We start from the raw sequence: 14,631 nt of genomic DNA on the forward strand, positions 1-14,631 counted from the left end.
TGGTGTGATTTTTGCAGTGTATATGTGGACCGTAGGTGTTCGAATGTGTGTATCGTTTCTCCAACATTGGTGTGTCCGGTACACAGCGTCATCCATAACTTGTGGGAATATCTCTTCCCCAACAGGAAATGGCAAAGAGTACAGCAAAAGCTGTCCATATAGTCCCTCCTAGGCTCCGCCCACCCCAGTCATTCTCTTTGCCGTTGCACAGGCAACATCTCCACGGAGATGGTTAAGAGTATGTGGTGTTTAGTTGTAGTTTTTTATTCTACTATCAAGAGTTTGTTATTTTAAAATAGTGCTGGTATGTACTATTTACTCTGAAACAGAAAAAGATGAAGAGTTCTGTTTGTGAGAGGAATATGATTTTAGCAGCAGTAACTAAAATCGTTTGCTGTTTCCACATAGGACTGTTGAGATGAAATAACTTCAGTTGGGGGAAACAGTTAGCAGACTTTTCTGCTTAAGGTATGACTAGCCATATTTCTAACAAGACTGTGTAATGCTGGAAGGCTGTCATTTCCCCTCATGGGGACCGGTAAGCCATTTTCTTAGTCTCAAACAGAATAAAGGGCTTAATATGGGCTATAAAACTGATAAACACTTTTATGGGCAAGATCGATTGCTTTATTTGGGCATTTTATACAGATTGAGCTTGAATTTCACACTTATAAACTTTGGGGAACGTTTTTTAACGTCAGGCACTGGTTTGGACACCTTTTCAGTCAGGAAGGGCCTTCACTGTAGTAGGCTGAGCCTCATTTTCGCGCCATTACTGCGAAGTTACTTTTGAGAGCAGGACATGCAGCTGCATGTGTGTGGATCAGAAAGTAGTTGAAAAGGTTCCTAGAAGGCTTCATTTGGTATCGTATTCCCCCCTGGGTTTGGTAAAGTCGCAGCAAAGGCTGTAGCTGGGACTGTAGAGGGGTTAAAACTGTAACCGGCTCCGGTTTCTTCATTTTAAGGGTTAAAGCTCTGAAATTTTGGGTGCAATACTTTGAATGCTTTAAGACAATGTGGTGAAAATTTGGTAAAATTAGAACAATTCCTTCATTGTTTTTCACATATTCAGTAATAAAGTGTGCCTTGTTTAAAATTTAAAGAGACAGTAACGGTTTTAATTAAAACGTTTTTTTTGTACTTTATTGACAAGTTTAAGCCTGTTTAATATGTCTGTACCTTCAGATAAGCTATGTTCTGTATGTATGGAAGCCAATGTGTCTCCCCCTTCCAAATTGTGTGATAATTGTGCCATAGCGTCCAAACAAAGTAAGGACAGTACTGCCACAAATAGTAAGGTTGCCCAAGATGATTCATCAGAACCTGATGTTGTGACATTTTAATTTAAATTAGAGCACCTCCGCGCACTGCTTAAGGAGGTTTTATCTACTCTGGATGATTGTGACAACCTGGTCATTCCAGAAAAATTGTGTAAGATGGACAAGTTCCTAGAGGTTCCGGTGCACCCCGACGCTTTTCCTATACCCAAGCGGGTGGCGGACATAGTGAACAAGGAGTGGGAGAAGCCCAGCATACCTTTTGTTCCCCCTCCTATATTTAAGAAATTATTTCCTATGGTCGACCCCAGAAAGGACTTATGGCAGACAGTCCCTAAGGTCGAGGGGGCAGTTTCTACACTAAACAAGCGCACTACTATTCCTATCGAGGATAATTGTGCTTTCAAAGATCCTATGGATAAAAAATTGGAGGGTTTGCTTAAAAAGATTTTTGTTCAGCAAGGTTACCTCCTACAACCCATTTCGTGCATTGTTCCTGTCACTACAGCAGCGTGGTTCTGGTTCGAGGAACTAGAAAAGTCGCTCAATAGAGAGACTCCGTATGAGGAGGTTATGGACAGAATACACGCACTTAAGTTAGCTAATTCCTTTATTTTAGATGCCGCTTTGCAGTTAGCTAGGTTAGCGGCGAAAAATTCTGGGTTTGCAATTGTGGCGTGCAGAGCGCTCTGGCTAAAGTCTTGGTCAGCGGATGTATCTTCCAAGACAAAATTGCTTAATATCCCCTTCAAGGGTAAAACCCTTTTTGGACCAGAGTTGAAAGAGATTATCTCAGACATCACTGGGGGTAAGGGCCATGCCCTTCCACAAGATAGGCCCTTCAAGGCCAAGAATAAGTCTAATTTTCGTTCCTTTCGCAATTTCAGGAACGGACTGACCTCCAACTCTGCAGCCTCTAGACAAGAGGGTAATGCTTCACAGACCAAACCAGCTTGGAAACCGATGCAAGGCTGGAACAAGGGTAAACAGGCCAAGAAGCCTGCTGCTGCTACCAAAACAGCATGAAGGAGTGGCCCCCGATCCGGGACCGGATCTAGTAGGGGGCAGACTCTCTCTCTTCGCTCAGGCTTGGGCAAGAGATGTTCAGGATCCCTGGGCACTGGAAATAGTTTCTCAGGGCTATCTTCTGGAATTCAAGGAACTACCCCCAAGGGGAAGGTTCCACATGTCTCACTTATCTTTAAACCAAATAAAGAGACAGGCATTCTTACATTGTGTAGAAGACCTGTTAAAAATGGGAGTGATACACCCAGTTCCAATTGTGGAACAAGGACTGGGTTTTTACTCAAATCTGTTTGTAGTTCCCAAAAAAGAGGGAACCTTCAGACCAATTCTAGATTTAAAGATTCTAAACAAATTTCTCAAAGTACCATCGTTCAAAATGGAAACTATCCAAACTATTTTACCCTCAATCCAGGAGGGTCAATTTATGACTACCGTGGATTTAAAGGATGCGTATCTACATATTCCTATCCACAAAGATCATCACCAGTTCCTAAGGTTCGCCTTTCTGGACAAACATTACCAGTTTGTGGCTCTCCCATTCGTGCTAGCCACGGCTCCAAGGATTTTCACAAAGGTACTCGGAGCCCTTTTAGCGGTTCTAAGACCAAGGGGCATTGCAGTGGCACCTTACTTGGACGACATTCTGATACAAGCGTCGTCTCTTTCAAGGACAAAGGCTCACACAGAAATCGTTCTGGCCTTTCTCAGATCTCACGGCTGGAAGGCGAACATCGAAAAAAGTTCCCTGTCTCCGTCGACAAGAGTCCCCTTCTTGGGGACAATAATAGATTTGTTAGAAATGAAGATTTTCCTGACAGATGTCAAAAAGTCAAAGCTTCTAAACGCTTGTCAAGTTCTTCACTCTGTTCCTCGACCTTCCATAGCTCAGTGCATGGAAGTAGTAGGATTGATGGTTGCAGCAATGGACATAGTTCCTTTTGCGCGAATTCATCTAAGACCATTACAACTGTGCATGCTCAAACAGTGGAATGGGGACTATACAGACTTGTCTCCAGTGATCCAAGCAGATCAGGAGACCAGAGACTCACTACGTTGGTGACTAACCCAGGATCATCTGTCCCAGGGAATGAGCTTCCGCAGACCAGAGTGGGTCATCGTCACGACCGACGCCAGTCTAATGGGCTGGGGCGCGGTCTGGGACTCCCTGAAGGCTCAGGGTCTATGGTCTCGGGAAGAATCTCTTCTCCCGATAAACATTCTGGAACTGAGAGCGATATTCAATACTCTCAGGGCTTGGCCTCAGCTAGCAAAGGCCAGATTCATAAGATTCCAATCAGACAACATGACGACAGTTGCTTACATCAACCATCAGGGGGAACAAGGAGTTCCCTAGCGATGAGAGAAGTGACCAAGATCATAAAATGGGCGGAGGATCACTCCTGCCATCTATCTGCGATCCACATCCCAGGAGTGGAAAACTGGGAGGCGGATTATCTGAGTCGTCAGACATTCCACCCGGGGGAGTGGGAACTCCTTTGGTCAGGATCAAGCCTGTTTACAGGCCGTTGACTCCTCCCTGGAGTTTAAATTTAGTTCTTTCAGTTCTCCAAGGGGTTCCGTTTGAACCTTTACATTCCATAGATATTAAGTTGTTATCTTGGAAAGTTTTGTTTTTAGTTGCTATTTCTTCTGCTAGAAGAGTTTCTGAGTTATCTGCTCTGCAGTGTACTCCGCCCTATCTGGTGTTCCATTCAGATAAGGTCGTTTTGCGTACAAAACCTGGTTTTCTTCCAAAGGTTGTTTCCAACAAGAATATTAACCAGGAAATAGTTGTACCTTCTTTGTGTCCGAATCCAGTTTCAAAGAAGGAACGTTTGTTACACAATTTAGATGTAGTCCGTGCTTTAAAGTTTTATCTAGAAGCAACAAAGGATTTCAAACAAACATCTTCTGTGTTTGTCATCTATTCTGGTAAAAGGAGAGGTCAAAAAGCTACTGCTACCTCTCTTTCCTTTTGGCTGAAGAGCATCATCCGATTGGCTTATGAGACTGCCGGACGGCAGCCTCCTGAAAGAGTCACAGCTCACTCTACCAGGGCTGAGGCTTCTGTTGATCAGATATGTAAGGCAGCGACTTGGTCTTCCCTGCACACTTTTGCCAAATTCTACAAATTTGATACTTTTGCTTCTTCGGAGGCTATTTTTGGGAGAAAGGTTTTGCAAGCCGTGGTGCCTTCCGTTTAGGTAACCTGATTGGCTCCCTCCCTTCATCCGTGTCCTAAAGCTTTGGTATTGGTTCCCACAAGTTATGGATGATGCCGTGGACCGGACACACCAATGTTGGAGAAAACAGAATTTATGCTTACCTGATAAATTACTTTCTCCAATGTTGTGTCCGGTCCACGGCCCGCCCTGGTTTTTTAATCAGGTTTGATAAATTTATTTCTTTAACTACAGTCACCACGGCACCCTATAGTTTCTCCTGTTTTTTGTCCTGTCCGTCGGTCGAATGACTGGGGTGGGCGGAGCCTAGGAGGGACTATATGGACAGCTTTTGCTGTACTCTTTGCCATTTCCTGTTGGGGAAGAGATATTGCCACAAGTTATGGATGATGCCGTGGACCGGACACACCGTTGGAGAAAGTAATTTATCAGGTAAGCATAAATTCTGTTTTTTCGCTCACTGTGTTTTTTATATACGTAGGGAGATGTCCCTATACTTTATATTTATGTTTTATTGTATACTCCATGTGTTTAACATCGTATGCCGTTAGATAAGTCTGATTTTGGTTTTAAATTTATCATTTTAGACTCATTACCCAGTTGATATATCAAACCTTTTTATGAACATTTTTTGAGTCACACTGACAATTACTTATCCTTATCATTATTCTCTCGATATACAGCACTAATACATGAGTGTCCTATTTATCAGCTTTTATCAATAGAGGCCATTATCAGTTTGTTAGCCTTCATTATTAGCGTTTATTTAAACAATCAACATCTGTCATTTTATGTAGTTTATATCCAAGCTATTCCATAGTGTCAGATCTCTTTTGCATTAACTAATTAATTTCCCAGACGGTCAACAAATCGAAAAGTGGTCTGGTCACTAAGGGGTTAATAACCAAATATATTTTTTTTTTTTTTTTTTTTTCCAAAAGTTATCTGGAAACAATGAAGTTCTTTTTATGAAGCTTGATCTTGCCAGTCTCTCATCTGTCAGATCATTCTGCAAAACATTCCTCAACTCTGAGCCTCGTTTGGACATACTCATCAACAACGCAGGTGAGCCATGAACCCCACGGTCATTTTTATAATTTTGTTCATTATTTGTTTTGGACACAATAACTATGGCAAATGATGTGTGTTTGTCTATATGTGTGTAGATTTGCATATATGTAATATGTATTCAAAGAAGAAGGAGCTACAGTTCTGTGAGGGTTAAGTATATTCACTAGAAGGTTATTCTTATCAGTTTTGTACATAAATTACAGATATTGAATTTCTCTTTAAAATGTGTCCTTTAAGGCCTTTTTTGGAGTTTGCTAGTACTGTAACTTCAAAATAAGGAATGTTTAGTGTTTAATAGAAAGCAAAAAAGCAATAATGTAGTTTGTTTTAATAACCAGGAGAATACGTGGATATTCACTCACTTTGCTCCTCACCATTTAGAGGTACATATAACACTTGTGGTGGCGATTATCTGTCTTTAAATTAAGGTTCAAAAATGCAAAATTCTTTATCACCTATTATATGGAGTAAATCCTCTAAAGCACAATTTTGTTGCATTTGTATTTCAGAATAGTGAAGTATAACAAAGTATGGCCTAGATTTGGAGTTTTGTCGGTAAAGACCCGCGTAGCTAACGCCGGCTTTTTTCTGGCCGCATCATAAAAATAACTCTGGTATTGAGAGTCCACATAAAGGCTGCGTTAGGCTCCAAAAAAGGAGCGTAGAGCATATTTAACGCAGCTTCAACTCTCGATACCAGAGTTGCTTACGCAAGCGGCCAGCCTCAAAAACGTGCTCGTGCACGATTCCCCCATAGGAAACAATGGGGCTGTTTGAGCTGAAAAAAAACCTAACACCTGCAAAAAAGCCGCGTTCAGCTCCTAACGCAGCCCCATTGTTTGCTATGCGGAAACACTTCCTACGTCTGCACCTAACACTCTAACATGTACCCCCAGTCTAAACACCCCTAGCCTTACACTTATTAACCCCTAATCTGCCGCCCCCGCTATCGCTGACCCCTGCATATTATTATTAACCCCTAATCTGCCGCTCCGTAAACCGCCGCTACTTACATTATCCCTATGTACCCCTAATCTGCTGCCCTAACACCGCCGACCCCTATATTATATTTATTAACCCCTAATCTGCCCCCCACAACGTCGCCTCCACCTGCCTACACTTATTAACCCCTAATCTGCCGACCGGACCTGAGCGCTACTATAATAAAGTTATTAACCCCTAATCCGCCTCACTAACCCTATAATAAATAGTATTAACCCCTAATCTGCCCTCCCTAACATCGCCGACACCTAACTTCAATTATTAACCCCTAATCTGCCGACTGGAGCTCACCGCTATTCTAATAAATGTATTAACCCCTAAAGCTAAGTCTAACCCTAACACTAACACCCCCCTAAGTTAAATATAATTTACATCTAACGAAATTAATTATCTCTTATTAAATAAATTATTCCTATTTAAAGCTAAATACTTACCTGTAAAATAAATCCTAATATAGCTACAGTATAAATTATAATTATATTATAGCTATTTTAGGATTAATATTTATTTGACAGGCAACTTTGTAATTATTTTAACCAGGTACAATAGCTATTAAATAGTTAAGAACTATTTAATAGCTACCTAGTTAAAATAATTACAAAATTACCTGTAAAATAAATCCTAACCTAAGTTACAATTAAACCTAACACTATACTATCAATAAATAAATTACATACAATTCCTACAAATAACTACAATGAAATAAACTAACTAAAGTACAAAAAATAAAAAAGAACTAAGTTACAAAAAATAAAAAAATATTTACAAACATAAGAAAAATATTACAACAATTTTAAACTAATTACACCTACTCTAAGCCCCCTAATAAAATAACAAAGACCCCCAAAATAAAAAATGCCCTACCCTATTCTAAATTACCAAAGTTCAAAGCTCTTTTACCTTACCAGCCCTGAACAGGGCCCTTTGCGGGGCATGCCCCAAGAAGTTCAGCTCTTTTGCCTGTAAAAAAAAAAAACATACAATACCCCCCCCAACATTACAACCCACCACCCACATACCCCTAATCTAACCCAAACCCCCCTTAAATAAACCTAACACTAAGCCCCTGAAGATCTTCCTACCTTATCTTCACCATACCAGGTTCACCGATCCGTCCTGAAGAGCTCCTCCAATGTCCTGATCCAAGCCCAAGCGGGGGGCTGAAGAGGTCCATGATCCGGCTGAAGTCTTCATCCAAGCGGGAGCTGAAGAGGTCCATGATCCGGATGAAGTCTTCATCCAAGCGGGAGCTGAAGAGGTCCATGATCCGGATGAAGTCTTCTATCAACGGCATCTTCAATCTTCTTTCTTCGGGAGCCATCATCTTCCATCCGACGCGGAACATCCTCTTCTCCCGACGCCTACTAGCCGAATGACGGTTCCTTTAAGGGACGTCATCCAAGATGGCGTCCCTCGAATTCCGATTGGCTGATAGGATTCTATCAGCCAATCGGAATTAAGGTAGGAATATTCTGATTGGCTGATGGAATCAGCCAATCAGAATCAAGTTCAATCCGATTGGCTAATCCAATCAGCCAATCAGATTGAGCTTGCATTCTATTGGCTGTTCCGATCAGCCAATAGAATGCGAGCTCAATCTGATTGGCTGATTGGATCAGCCAATCGGATTGAACTTGATTCTGATTGGCTGATTCCATCAGCCAATCAGAATATTCCTACCTTAATTCCGATTGGCTGATAGAATCCTATCAGCCAATCGGAATTCGAGGGACGCCATCTTGGATGACGTCCCTTAAAGGAACCGTCATTCGGCTAGTAGGCGTCGGGAGAAGAGGATGTTCCGCGTCGGATGGAAGATGATGGCTCCCGAAGAAAGAAGATTGAAGATGCCGTTGATAGAAGACTTCATCCGGATCATGGACCTCTTCAGCTCCCGCTTGGATGAAGACTTCATCCGGATCATGGACCTCTTCAGCTCCCGCTTGGATGAAGACTTCAGCCGGATCATGGACCTCTTCAGCCCCCCGCTTGGGCTTGGATCAGGACATCGGAGGAGCTCTTCAGGACGGATCGGTGAACCTGGTATGGTGAAGATAAGGTAGGAAGATCTTCAGGGGCTTAGTGTTAGGTTTATTTAAGGGGGGTTTGGGTTAGATTAGGGGTATGTGGGTGGTGGGTTGTAATGTTGGGGGGGGTATTGTATGTTTTTTTTTTTACAGGCAAAAGAGCTGAACTTCTTGGGGCATGCCCCGCAAAGGGCCCTGTTCAGGGCTGGTAAGGTAAAAGAGCTTTGAACTTTAGTAATTTAGAATAGGGTAGGGCATTTTTTATTTTGGGGGTCTTTGTTATTTTATTAGGGGCCTTAGAGTAGGTGTAATTAGTTTAAAATTGTTGTAATATTTTTCTTATGTTTGTAAATATTTTTTTATTTTTTGTAACTTAGTTCTTTTTTATTTTTTGTACTTTAGTTAGTTTATTTCATTGTAGTTATTTGTAGGAATTGTATTTAATTTATTTATTGATAGTATAGTGTTAGGTTTAATTGTAACTTAGGTTAGGATTTATTTTACAGGTAATTTTGTAATTATTTTAACTAGGTAGCTATTAAATAGTTCTTAACTATTTAATAGCTATTGTACCTGGTTAAAATAATTACAAAGTTGCCTGTAAAATAAATATTAATCCTAAAATAGCTACAATGTAATTATAATTTATATTGTAGCTATATTAGGATTTATTTTACAGGTAAGTATTTATCTTTAAATAGGAATAATTTATTTAATAAGAGTTAATTAATTTCGTTAGATTAAAATTATATTTAACTTAGGGGGGTGTTAGTGTTAGGGTTAGATTTAGCTTTAGGGGTTAATACATTTATTAGAATAGCGGTGAGCTCCGGTCGGCAGATTAGGGGTTAATAAGTGTAGGCAGGTGGAGGCGACGTTGAGGGGGGCAGATTAGGGGTTAATAAATATAATATAGGGGTCGGCGGTGTTAGTGGCAGCAGATTAGGGGTACATAAGGATAACGTAGGTGGCGGCGCTTTGCGGTCGGCAGATTAGGGGTTAATTATTGTAGGTAGCTGGCTGCGACGTTGTGGGGGGCAGATTAGGGGTTAATAAATATAATATAGGGGTCGGCGGTGTTAGGGGCAGCAGATTAGGGGTACATAAGGATAACGTAGGTGGCGGTCGGCAGATTAGGGGTTAAAAAAAATGAATCGAGTGGCGGCGATGTGGGGGGACCTCGGTTTAGGGGTACATAGGTAGTTTATGGGTGTTAGTGTACTTTAGAGCACAGTAGTTAAGAGCTTTATAAACCGGCGTTAGCCCAGAAAGCTCTTAACTACTGACTTTTTTCCTGCGGCTGGAGTTTTGTCGTTAGATGTCTAACGCTCACTTCAGACACGACTCTAAATACCGGAGTTAGAAAGATCCCATTGAAAAGATAGGATACGCAATTTACGTAAGGGGATCTGCGGTATGGAAAAGTTGCGGCTGAAAAGTGAGCGTTAGACCCTATTTTGAGTGACTCCAAATACCGGAGTTAGCCTAAAACCAGCGTTAGGAGCCTCTAACGCTGGTTTTCACAGCTACCGCCAAACTCCAAATCTAGGCCTAAGTAAATCTCCAATAATTTTAGATGTAAAAGTATTACATTAAATTTCTTTTATAAAGGTGGTGAGAGTCCACAATCCATTACTCCTGGGAATTACTCTTCCCTACCTCTAGGAGGAGACAAACAGTCCTGAACCCCAAGAGCTCTATAAAACCCCTCCCACAAACCTCAGTCTTTACTTTGCTTCTGCTAGAGGTGGTCGAAGATTTAAGTTGTTCATTTGATTCTTCAGAGAGGGGTTCTCAGTCTATATTGGTGCCCAGTTTTCCCTCAGAGTACAGTGCTTGTCAGAGGGATGTATTTGGGGTCCGGATCTCAAGTCTCTGAAATTGATGGCATCTTAATTATTATTATTAACTGTTATTTGTAGAGCGCCAACAGATGAATTGATCGCTTGGTCCTTAGACATAGGGGTTTTCGTGATTTAGGCTTTTTATTTCATGGTGTTTTAATCAGATTTTTTTTCCTGGTATTCTTTCAGAATTCTGCTTTTTTTCAGAATTGACTAGATAAGGGTCTATCAGCATCAGTTTTCTAAGGGGCAGTTTTTCTGTTTTGTTCCACATAAAATTACTAATCTTCCTGATGTTCATTGTTTTGTTCAGGCTGTGATTCATATTAATCTTTTATCAAGCCTATTTCTCCTCAATATAATCCTTTTCTGGTGTATAATGCAGATTACTCCTTTCTGAACCTATGCATAGGGGCCGATTTATCAAGGGCCGAACGGCCCCTGATGCGGCTCGCCAGAAAAAGCAGTTATGAGGGGGTGGCATTGCACAAGCAGTTCACTAGAACTGCTTGTGCAATGTTAAAGTGAAGGTAAACTTGAACCTATTAAACTTTTTCCCCTGCAAATACTATTATAATAAATGGGAGTTTAAGTCATCAAAAATTTAGAATCGATATATTTCAAGCTTTCTTACCGTTTCTTGATCCGATTCTGAACAAATGTAAAACATCCCGTTTTTTTTTCATAAGGCCGGTCACATTTTTAGACTATCTAATGGAAACACTGGCCGTTAGGCGGCCGTCATATTACGTCACCGCCTTATTGTTCGATATGCGCATGCGTGGCCGTCATTTCCTTTACTTTCTTGACAACGCTCGTTCCAGTTTAGCGCATGCGCTTTTTTGTGTTTATAAGGCGACGTCCTGTGTATCTATTTGTTTATGTCACGCAGGCGCAAATTGAATCCTCGTGGATGCTGCGCATGCGCAAGTGAGCCGTCATTCGTGAACACGCTTTTGAAGTACGTACAGAGCGGGTGGGACCGCTCTGTACGTAATATAGTCAAAACTCCAGGAAATGAAAGGAGGGAGGAGCGAAGAACGGCAGAGAGGGTAAATATAAAGTTAATAAACTAATAGAATATATATACTTTTTGGGGAAAAAACTTAGCGATCAGGTTATATACTAGATGTATAATAGAATAGAGGATAGAAAGTCGCAAAACTTGACCTTCACTTTAAATGCCAACAGCGTATGCTGTTGGCATTCAGTGATATCTGGCGGACATGATACGCTACAGCGTATCTTGTCCGCCAGACAATGATAATTCGGCCCCATAGTCTGGTTATTTCTTTTGGCTATTTCTTCTGCTAGAAGAGTTTTGGTTACCTGCTATTTTTATGATCTTTCATATCTGATGTTTCATCAGAATAAAGCTGTTTTTTCAGTCTTCATTTTGATTTCTTTCCTAAGGTGGCTTCTTCAGACAACTTTAGCTGAAAGATTCTTGTTTCTTCTTTGTGTCCTTATTCTAGGTATGCTACTGAGAGATCTTTGCATTACTTGGATATTGTTTTGGCACTTGAATTTGTCATTGCTGCTACTAGGATTTTAGGATTCCTAGGATGGTTCTGATCCTAGGAAGGGATGGAAGACTTCTGCTATTTCTTTAGCCTTTTGGTTAAAACTTTTGTTTTTCACAGCTTTTTTGGAGGGAGGTCTTCCTTCACTGCAGCTGATTTCTGCTCATTCTACTAGGTCAGTTGCAATTCTTAGTCTTTAGGCTTTAGCTATTTGGTCTTCTGTGTTTATTTTTTCTAAATTTTACATTTTGAGGTTTTTGCTTCTTCTGAAGCAGCCTTTGGTAGAAAGTTTCTTTGCGCAGTTATCTAAGTTTTATTTTTTTTTCCTTGCTCCTTTTTTGTCTCTTATTCTTTTTTTTTTTTTACCTTACTTGCTTGGCTATACGTTAGACTGAAGTATGTGTGAGGGATTTTATAAAGCTCTTGGGGTTTGGGACTCTTTGCCTCCTCTTAGTGGTAGATAAGGGTAATTCCCATGAGTAATGGATCATGGACTCTCACCACCATGAAATAAATTCATTTTTCAGGTAAGCATAAATTATGTTGTTACCAACATTAGTAGATGTTTTCTATCTTATTTGAAAAGTTTATGCAATTGTACCTTTTTTAAAGAAACAAATTTGAGTAGCGCACCATAATTTATTTATTAGCCCTAAAAGCAGCAGCACCAGCTAATGTGCTTAAAGGGACAGTCAAGTCCAAAAAAAAAACGTTCATGATTCAATTAGGGCATGTCATTTTAAACAACTTTCCAATTTACTTTTATCACCAATTTTGCTTTGTTCTCTTGGTATTCTTAGTTGAAAGCTAAACCTAGGAGGATTCATATGCTAATTTCTTAGACCTTGAAGGCCCCCTCTAATCTAAATGCATTTTGATAGTTTTTCACCACTAGAGGGCATTAGTTCACTTGTTTCATATAGATAACATTGAGCTCATGCAGGTGAATTTACTATGGATACAGCTCTGATTGGCTAAAATGCAAGTCTGTCAAAAGAACTGAAATAAGGGGACAGTCTGCAGAGGCTTAGATACAAGGTAATTACAGAGGTAAAACGTGTATTATTATAACTGTGTTGGTTATGCAAAACTGGAGAATTGGTAATTAAGGGATTATCTATCTTTTAAAACAACAAAAATTCTGGTGTTGACTGTCCCTTTAATGCCCTTAAAATTACAGTCAAATAATTCAGTGTGAACATACAATTTTTAATAGCTTTCCAATTTACTTCTTTTATCAAATATATTTTCTTGGTATCCTTTGTGAAAGAATAAACCTACATAGGCTTAGGGGCAGCAATGCACAACTGGGAGCTAGCTGAACACATCTGGTGAGCCAATGACAAGAGACATACAAATCACCATCTAGCTGCCAGTAGTGCATTTCTGCTCCTGAGCCTACCTATATATACTTTTCAACAAAGCATACCAAGAGAACAAAGCAAATGTGACATAAGAAGTACATTGGAAAGTTGTTTAAAATCTAAAAGTTACACTGGCGGTGGGATTCTCCAGCTGTGTAGAAGTAGCACTGTTTTATACAGTCATTGTCTTTGTGCACCATAAATCAGTCTCACTGTTTTGGGAATATGAAGTAAGACTATCTCTTTCAAACATACTGAAGTGTGTGTATATATATATATATATATATATATATATATATATATATATATATATATATATATAGTAGACAATTTCCAGTTCAGCCCACCGATAGCCAACTCGCCTGGGTGCAATGATATAGCATCAAATAGAAAACAAGAGAATGCACTCTCAGGACTTTTTAAAAAAAAACAATTTAATGGAACGTTTTCGGGGTTCACAACCCCTTCATCAGCATACAGAACAAACAAAATACAACTCATTTATAGTGTTACATACAAATTAAATCACACCAACCTTAGTGCCTCTCCAAAAAAGTGCGCCAATATTTCGAGCTTGGAACGCATCTTGCGTTCCACAGTGCTGTCCGAAACCGGAAGTTTCATTACCTCACTTCCGGTTTACGGTTCCAATATACAATCGTGAACTTATTCATAAAGTTGTGCAATCTACATGTCTGAACATTCTTGTGTGACATACTAATGTAGAAAACTTCATATAGACAGACATGTGGAGCATTGCCACAAATGCCTAAAATTGTGATAAATAAATATTAGAAAGTGTTAGTGCATCGAGTTGGCATGGTGACAGTAACCATGGTAATTGTATACAATGTAAATTACCCATAAGTGCCATTACCTGTGTTAAATTTAAAACAGAATACCAACTGGACAGAACAACGATTTTCTTAATGTGCAAAACAGCATAATTTCATGCTGAATATGCTCATTACAGTAAAAATAATAATAATGATTAAAATAATAATTGGACTATATATCAGTACGTGTGGTTGGAATGACATTTTCTAAATGAGAAACGAATGAAATGCTGCAAATATGGATGGAAAAAATTAAAGTGTGACACCAATATGACATATAGTAAACTTGGACCCACTGACAGTTGGCATGAATATTGCTTCAATCGATATGCGAACAGATAGATGCATAAAGTGAGAGCAATATGTAATGAAAGGAATATGTGGGATATTGTAGGGCTGTGCAAATTATCAGCTATACCGCTGGGGCATCACATCATGTTCATATAAAGTAAATTTGGACATCAGGCGGTTATAGCAT

At 39.9% G+C, this 14,631-nt stretch overlaps 1 protein-coding gene across 2 annotated transcripts in view; it reads left to right on the plus strand.

Annotated features, from left to right (window-relative positions):
* The window catches only part of DHRS13 (dehydrogenase/reductase 13), a 91,910-nt gene that overhangs the window by 65,658 nt on the left and 11,621 nt on the right, over positions 1–14,631 (plus strand). For both annotated transcript variants that reach the window (XM_053706180.1, XM_053706182.1), the window contains exon 3: positions 5,428–5,551. In XM_053706180.1, coding sequence (XP_053562155.1) covers positions 5,428–5,551 — 124 coding nt within the window. The remainder of the gene's footprint in view (positions 1–5,427; positions 5,552–14,631) is intronic.

Source organism: Bombina bombina, chromosome 3 (genome assembly GCF_027579735.1).
Source record: "Bombina bombina isolate aBomBom1 chromosome 3, aBomBom1.pri, whole genome shotgun sequence".
Lineage (NCBI taxonomy): Eukaryota > Metazoa > Chordata > Amphibia > Anura > Bombinatoridae > Bombina > Bombina bombina.